At 42.5% G+C, this 8,443-nt stretch overlaps 1 protein-coding gene across 1 annotated transcript in view; it reads left to right on the top strand.

The window, feature by feature from the left end:
• Positions 1–1,329: 1,329 nt before the first annotated feature.
• The window catches only part of LOC140546799 (adenylate cyclase type 4-like), a 26,349-nt gene continuing 19,235 nt past the window's right edge, over positions 1,330–8,443 (top strand). The window contains 3 exon segments of the mRNA XM_072670199.1: positions 1,330–1,484; positions 6,245–7,295; positions 8,130–8,327. Coding sequence (XP_072526300.1) covers positions 6,456–7,295; positions 8,130–8,327 — 1,038 coding nt within the window. The 5' untranslated portion in view covers positions 1,330–1,484; positions 6,245–6,455.

Raw genomic sequence — 8,443 nt, 5'->3', positions numbered from 1 at the left:
AGTGTTTTAATGTCTTTATTGTTATACAGTATTCTTTGTATATACTGTATATGTATATAAATGCTTCATACATGCTTTCTTTTAGTTTATTATAGTGGAATGTATAGTGCATTTACACACTAATTGCATATAGTGCATTATAGTACACTAATTGCTGCAGTGTCTTGTAGTGTATTCTATGTAATATTTTTAACAAATACACATAGTGTAATTTCACTGTAATTTTTCACTGTTTTAATACATTATCAAGCAATTATTAAAATATGTATTAATGTATTAAAAGGGATACTATAAAATTCACAAAAACACAAAAGTTAAATATTTACAGTTAAATTACACTATGTGTATTTGTTAAAAATATTACATTGAATACACTACAAGGCACTGCAGCAATTAGTGTACTATAATGCACTATATGTATACACTATATGTATTTAACAGTATAAAAGTATTTAAAAGTAATTAGGATTTAGTATTTATTCCATATTGAACAAAGTAATACAGTAATAATGCCTCTAGGTGGAACTGCATGAGCTGAATGGTTGTGTGTGGTACCCTGTGACGAACTGCCAAACTGTCTAGGGGCTATTACTGCCTTCTGCCCGTAGGTAGACCCCGGGTACACTCACTGTGACCCTGAATTACTCAATTTTTTATTGACCTCTAGTGATTGTTAGCAACACTAGCCTCTTAGCTCCAGTGCCTTGGCTGATGAGCTGTATCAGGGAATGAGAGTAAAACTGTGTGAAGCTGAAGCTGAAGCATCAGGCAGGTTCCATGGAGGTTCCACCTCACTGTTTACATGACCTAAAGGATCTGCTGGAGCGTTTGAAGGAGTCTAGATACCACAGGCAGCATGAGGGGGACCTACACAGTATTACACAGGTGGTTTTAATGTTATGGCTGATCAGTGTGTGTAGTGTGGGGTGCTGTTTCCTGAGGTCTACTGTGATTAGTCTCACCTGCAGTAACGGATCTGTCCTAAAGAGGAAGCAGGGAGGAGTAGGAGGAGCAGGATTGGAATGAGAGAGCCGGGGAAAGACAACCGAGCGGGAGGAGGAGGAAAAACATCAAAGAGGAGAGAGAGAGAGAGAGAGAGAGAGGGAGAGAGAGAGAGACAGAGAGAGAGAGAGAGAGAGAGAGAGAGGGAGAGAGAGAGAGAGACAGAGAGAGAGAGAGAGAGAGAGAGAGAGAGAGAGAGAGACAGAGAGAGAGAGAGAGAGAGAGAGAGGGAGAGAGAGAGGGAGAGAGAGAGAGGGAGAGAGAGAGAGAGAGGGAGAGAGAGAGAGAGAGAGAGAGAGAGAGAGAGAGAGAGAGTGCGTGTGATCGTCCACCTGTGAAGGAGAGCTAAAGGTAACAGTGGTTCTGTATTCTTTGACGGCAGCGTGAGCACAGCTGTTAAACCTCTTTACGCTAAAATCTCAACGTTCCTGAAGACCTGACATCCAGACCAGGCCAGAACTGGACAGCAGAACTTCTGACCTGTGAGTGCTTATGACTTTTTCTTTAGTATATTTAATAAACCGTACTGAAACACTTATTAGAGTTTATCATTTTATATATACATAAACATATATAGTGTATTTTATTTAGTATATATTGGGTTATTTTATAGTTGTATAATATTTTATTACGTATTCAGCTACTTTAAGCTGCACCCATTGTGACACACAGCTTGTCTAGTCCCCGTTAAGAAGTACTGCCAATAGAATAGGACTCTCTGGAGCAGATCAACATCATGCACCTATTGGCTCCATGCTGCCTAATAATGCCAGGCGTGGACTAGAGGGGTATAAAGCCCCCCAGCATTGAGGAGCTGTGGAGCAGTGGAGGAACTGTGTTCTCTGGAATGATGGTGGAGGAGCTCCATCCAGTACTTTTGTTTGGGATGAGTTGGGGAGTTGACTCTCAGAATACAATCAATACAATCAATCAAATCCTCACAGCAATGCTCCTCCTCCAGAATCTAGTAGAAAGTCTTCTTCTCTGGACAGTAGAGACAGTTACTCCAACAGAAGCAGAATCAGCTCTTTTAATACCCTCGATTTCAGAAAAAACTGTGAACGAGCAGGTGTCCCAATACTTTTGTCCATATACTGTGAATTGGATAACTAAGTGCTCTGCGATTGTGAGGAAGGGGAGCTCGGTTTCTGATAATGCTTGATGCAGTTCGAGCTCCTAGCCAACCCATCAGTGGGTCAGCTCCAGGTTTGATTAGCTCATTAATCAGCTTTCATTATTCATTAAACTGCGGTTTGGCAGCCGGTGTCACCTAGGAGTGACCTAACCGAGCTCGGGTGCTCTGTCTTCTGTTTAAACAGGTCTGTTAGTCAGTGTATCTACACAGGGTTGTTACGGGGTTGTTACGTGGGCCTTTGTTCTGTTGTGTGAGAGGGAAGAATCGGGATCAGTTACAGGATCAGGAATGAAACCCCTGCCAGTCTGAAATACTGGAATTCCCTTCATTTCCAATAATCAGCAAGTGATGACACAGCGGAGTCTGTCTCGGTCCGAGAGGAACTCTGAGAGGAATTGTGAATTATAGGACGTGGTGTGAGGAGGTCAGGCTTTAATGCAGCTGTAACCTGAAGGAAGAACCTGATCTCCAAACATCACACATAATAGAAAGAGCGTGAGAGAGAGCAAGAGGGAGAGCAAGAGAGGGAGAGAGAGAGAGGGAGAGAGAGAGAGAGATAGAGATAAAGATAGAGATAGAGAGAGAGGGAGAGAGAGATAGAGATAGAGAGCAAGAGAGAGAGAGAGAGAGAGAGAGAGACAGAGAGAGAGAGAGAGAGAGAGAGATAGAGATAGAGAGCGAGAGAGAGAGATAGAGATAGAGATAGAGATAGAGAGAGAGGGAGAGAGAGATAGAGATAGAGAGCGAGAGAGAGAGAGATAGAGATAGAGATAGAGATAGAGATAGAGAGAAACGGAGAGAGAGATAGAGATAGAGAGCGAGAGAGAGAGATAGAGATAGAGAGAGAGGGAGAGAGAGATAGAGATAGAGATAGAGAGAGAGGGAGAGAGAGATAGAGATAGAGAGCGAGAGAGAGAGATAGAGATAGAGATAGAGAGAGAGGGAGAGAGAGATAGAGATAGAGAGCGAGAGAGAGAGATAGAGAGAGAGATAGAGATAGAGATAGAGAGCGAGAGAGAGAGATAGAGATAGAGATAGAGAGGGAGAGAGAGATAGAGATAGAGAGCGAGAGAGACAGAGAGAGAGAGATAGAGATAGAGATAGAGATAGAGAGAGAGGGAGAGAGAGATAGAGATAGAGATAGAGAGCGAGAGAGAGAGAGACAGAGATAGAGATAGAGAGCGAGAGAGAGGGAGAGAGAGATAGAGATAGAGATAGAGAGCGAGAGAGAGAGAGACAGAGAGAGAGATAGAGATAGAGATAGAGATAGAGATAGAGAGCGAGAGAGAGAGATAGAGAGCGAGAGCGAGGGAGGGGGGGGATAATGACGTTTGTCTCTGGCTGAATGACGGGACTGGATGCTGTCAATGTTGTCTTAGTGAAATGTTCTCATTTGCATCTGTGCACTGCACACAGGCATGTATATGTGTGTGTGTGTGTGTGTGTGTGTGTGTGTGTGTGTGTGTTTGTGTGTGTGTTTGTGTTTTGCATGCATATAGGAATGCTGTGCCTCATATACAGGTCACTGTCTAAGTTTAGTTTGGTTATGCAGCTTCCAGTAGAAGACTCTGGGCGTGTTCACAAAGCTGGTGACAGACTAAGTCCAGTGTTTGTTAGCAGTGTTAGCCTAGCATGTCCCGCTGTAGACTGAAGAGGCACACGTCAGATACCGAACATGTCTTCACTGACGGACTAAATCTGGAATCTGTGCTCAAATATGTTACTCTGATTTTTCAACTTCTTCTCTAAAACTCTATATAACATTAGAATATTCCCAAATACACATACAGTCAGTGGTCAGTGAGTGTCTACCTGTAATTAACTCTATATAACATTAGAATAAACCCAAATAAACAAAATCAGTGGTCAGTGAGAGTGTCTACCTGTAATTAACTCTATATAACATTAGAATAAACCCAAATAAATATAAAGCCAGTGGTCAGTGAGAGTGTCTACCTGTAATTAACTCTATATAACATTAGAATAAACCCAAATAAACATAAAGTCAGTGGTCAGTGAGAGCGTCTACCTGTAATTAACTCTATATAACATTAGAATAAACCCAAATAAACATAAAGTCAGTGGTCAGTGAGAGTGTCTACCTGTAATTAACTCTATATAACATTAGAATAAACCCAAATAAATATAAAGCCAGTGGTCAGTGAGAGTGTCTACCTGTAATTAACTCTATATAACATTAGAATAAACCCAAATAAATATAAAGTCAGTGGTCAGTGAGAGTGTCTACCTGTAATTAACTCTATATAACATTAGAATAAACCCAAATAAACATAAGGTCAGTGGTCAGTGAGAGTGTCTACCTGTAATTAACTCTATATAACATTAGAATAAACCCAAATAAACATAAGGTCAGTGGTCAGTGAGAGTGTCTACCTGTAATTAACTCTATATAACATTAGAATAAACCCAAATAAACATATAGTCAGTGGTCAGTGAGAGTGTCTACCTGTAATTAACTCTATATAACTTTAGAATAAACCCAAATAAATATAAAGTCAGTGGTCAGTGAGAGCGTCTACCTGTAATTAACTCTATATAACATTAGAATAAACCCAAATAAACATAAGGTCAGTGGTCAGTGAGAGTGTCTACCTGTAATTAACTCTATATAACATTAGAATAAACCCAAATACACATAAGGTCAGTGTTCAGTGAGTGTCTACCTGTAATTAACTCTATATAACTTTAGAATAAACCCAAATAAATATAAAGTCAGTGGTCAGTGAGAGCGTCTACCTGTAATTAACTCTATATAACATTAGAATAAACCCAAATAAACATAAAGTCAGTGGTCAGTGAGAGTGTCTACCTGTAATTAACTCTATATAACATTAGAATAAACCCAAATAAACATAAGGTCAGTGGTCAGTGAGAGTGTCTACCTGTAATTAACTCTATATAACATTAGAATTAACCCAAATAAACATAAAGTCAGTGGTCAGTGAGAGTGTCTACCTGTAATTAACTCTATATAACATTAGAATAAACCCAAATACACATAAGGTCAGTGGTCAGTGAGAGTGTCTACCTGTAATGAACTCTATATAGCTATAAGGCAGTGGTCAGAATGCTCTGTTGGTCAGTAAAGTTATAGATATGCTGGTTAGTAGATCACAGGTCTGGGTGCTGATCTTCTCTGTGAACTCCAGACTCTATATGGATGTTCAGTTTCAGCAGCAGCAGCAGCAGCAGCAGCTCTCCTGATCTCCTGTAATGAAGGGCTGGTTAGATAGACTAGGTGCTGGGTGGGAGCTGGGAGTACTGGCCTTTCTCCTGGATAGTACCTTACTGTCCAAACAGCTGTAAACAAACCATAGCCCACCAGTTCTGCATCAGTGACTTTTCTTAATTGTTCACACTAAAACTGCAGCTGGACAGTCTAGACTATGACGGCGGTTTCTGGTTACGTTCTGGGCTCAGATGACATGCAACTGCCTGCGGTTTCTGATCGGCAGTCTGACAGACATGTCGGCTGTGTAGAATCTACTGCCAAACCCAGTGTAACACCGTCGCTGATAACCTTTCTTCATTTCTGTGACCTTCTAGTCTTTCTATGTCATACAGTATGCTGGTGTTTTACAGAGCCCATATACAACATGTTCCTTGTATTTTAGCCTTTCCTTCTGTAAGCTGCCCTTTACAGCATTCCTGTAGTTTAATGGTATCATATGTGTCATATTCCTTATATGGCTGATATATGTAAATGAGACCTGTGCTAATTGACTGTGATTTACTTTAAAAAGCACTGCTGAGAACTACAGTATTCATATGAATGGCGGGGCTACAGTGTGGTTGATTAGATGGGCGTGACTAAACTCATCTGGGCTGAAATGGGTGTGGCTAAACTATGGTAGGCTGAATGAGTTTGTATTTGAGATATGTAAATGACTGGCTCATGTGACACCTGAGGAATTGTGTTTTTTAACAGTTTACTTTCCGTATAGAGACTGGATGAAGTGGGAGTAGGACAGTAGGACAGAACTGAGGGAAATTCAGTTTTCCCTGATAGAGATTAATAACGTTATGCTGATGCCAACTGTTGTATCTGTTGTGCTAACTGTGCTCTCTCTTCATCTGAACCTCCAGGAAAATGGTGGAAGTGTCGATTGCCTCCACTTCTCCAAGACTGGATCCCTAAAATGGATTTTCCCTAGGAGAATTACCTCTGGGTTCAGTATTTTAGGATCATAACACCAAGATTATTATTCTTTAATATTTATTGTACATGGTTAAGAAAGTGTGTATGAGAAAACAGAGCTCTGAAAGATAGCTGAGCTTTGACGTTTATTGGGCCAGCATGCAGGATGACTTGCACGAGTACCTGGAAATGGAAGGGGTCCCAGTGGTGGAGGGACCAAGAGAACTTGTCAAACGTAGCCATGAGGGCGGGATTCACAATGAGGGCTTCATGGGGTCAACCGATTTAACGACTGCACCAGACTGCAAGGACCTGTCATATGAGAATGCGGACATCCTCAAATATGGCAACTATGAAGGACCGCAAAAAGACAAAACCCCAGCCCAGAATGATGCCCGTATCATTCCCAATGATGACAAAAGCACTCACAAATACACTGAAACAACGCTCAGCACTGTCGACAGCACACACAGCGCCAAAGACAACAACAGCAAAACAGAGGAGCCCGACGCAAACTGCAGGGGCGAGCATGAGGCCAAACAGCCTAACATCGAACTCGGAATTGCCAAAAAGGAGAGCGCCCCAGAAGCTCTTAAGGCATACACCTCCTTTAGAGCATCCAGTACACTCCAGAAGAACCCGGGACACAGCACAATCCAAAGCAATGGAACCCCCAGTTTGAGCACAGGCACTTTGAATGAACTTTCGGACTCCTTCAAGGTACAGGAAGGTACAGAGACCGGCTTAGGGCCCTCAGAAGGTCCCAGAACTAATGGCATGAACTCTGATGTGCAGCAAGGGGTCGAGATTCGAAATGCCCCTGAGCAGTGGAACGAGAGACCCCAGCACAGTGCGGCTGAAGGGGTGTGCTGCTGCTACCGGGCGGTACGACTAGCATGTCTACGGTGCCTGGAGGAGACGTCTATTGTGGTGCCAGGCCTGGTGTTGACCATTATGTTCTGTGTGACCATCATCATCATTATCCCCACCACTGGGAGAGTAAGCAAATGCATGAATTCACTCATTTGTTTCTGCATTTTCTGCAGATCATTGTGCTTTTCTTTAATGAATCTGTTGAGCTAATTCCATGATGAATTCATATAATGTTAATTATATAGAAATGTAATGTTGTAGAGAAACTCACTAACCCATATCTCTATACAGAGATTTTATTTTATTAAAAATGTCATTTTATTTACATTCACTGACCAAACCCACCAGTGAACCGACACCTGTCCTCACAGTTCTGATGAGAGTAGATTAATGGCAAATCTTAAAAAACAACTCCCCTTCTTCTGGAACTACTTTCTGTAGCTGCACTACACCCTGCAGCATGTATCCCTCCACCATTTAATGATCTGATTTTAAAAGCAGGTTCTAGAGCCGAGCTCTTCTCAGAACTCTGGTAGAACAGTGTCTCAGGCATCAGGCAACGTCTTCATCACCATTAGGTGAAGAACTTTCTGTGAGGAGCTTTTATTAGAGCTTCAGACGTCTGCTTCCCTTCACCTCCACTGTAGAACCACAGCTCTGACTGGGGGAGCTTATCTAGAACCTCCACTGTAGAACTCCAGCTCTGACTGGAGGAGCTTATCTAGAACCTCCACTGTAGAACAACTCTGACTATGGGAGCTTATCTAGAACCTCCACTGTAGAACTCCAGCTCTGACTGGGGGAGCTTATCTAGAACCTCCACTGTAGAACAGCTCTGACCAACCCCAGACTGAATGATTTTAGGAAGAACTGAAACATGCAGGACCAGCCGTAAATACCTGTGTTCCCTCAGCTCGCTTTCTGTTCTTCCTCTCCTTCATCCTCTTCCTCCTCTCTCAGAGTATCAGTGTTCATGTGGGAGCCTTGTCGGTGGTGTGTGTCGTGCTCTGCCTGTGTGTGCCGCTCTTGGTCAGCTTGCCGTGCCTGCCTGCACTTCGGCGGTGTGAACAGACGCTGGCTCTCTCCATCTGGTCTGCACTCTTCATCATCGCCATCGTCTTCATCTTCACTGGAGGAGTCATCACCGCATGGGAGCAAGTCAGTCTCAAACACCTTCCTTTAGGCTATAATTCATCAGCCATAACATTAAAACCACCTGGCTAATTTTGTGTAGGTCCCCTTGGGTGCCCATGACCCAGTTGCAGGTTCACTTG

This window comes from Salminus brasiliensis, chromosome 24, assembly GCF_030463535.1.
Source record: "Salminus brasiliensis chromosome 24, fSalBra1.hap2, whole genome shotgun sequence".
In the NCBI taxonomy this organism is placed as follows: Eukaryota; Metazoa; Chordata; class Actinopteri; order Characiformes; family Bryconidae; genus Salminus; species Salminus brasiliensis.
Note: the sequence above shows the minus strand (reverse complement) of the source record. Positions and strands in the feature narration are given on the sequence as shown.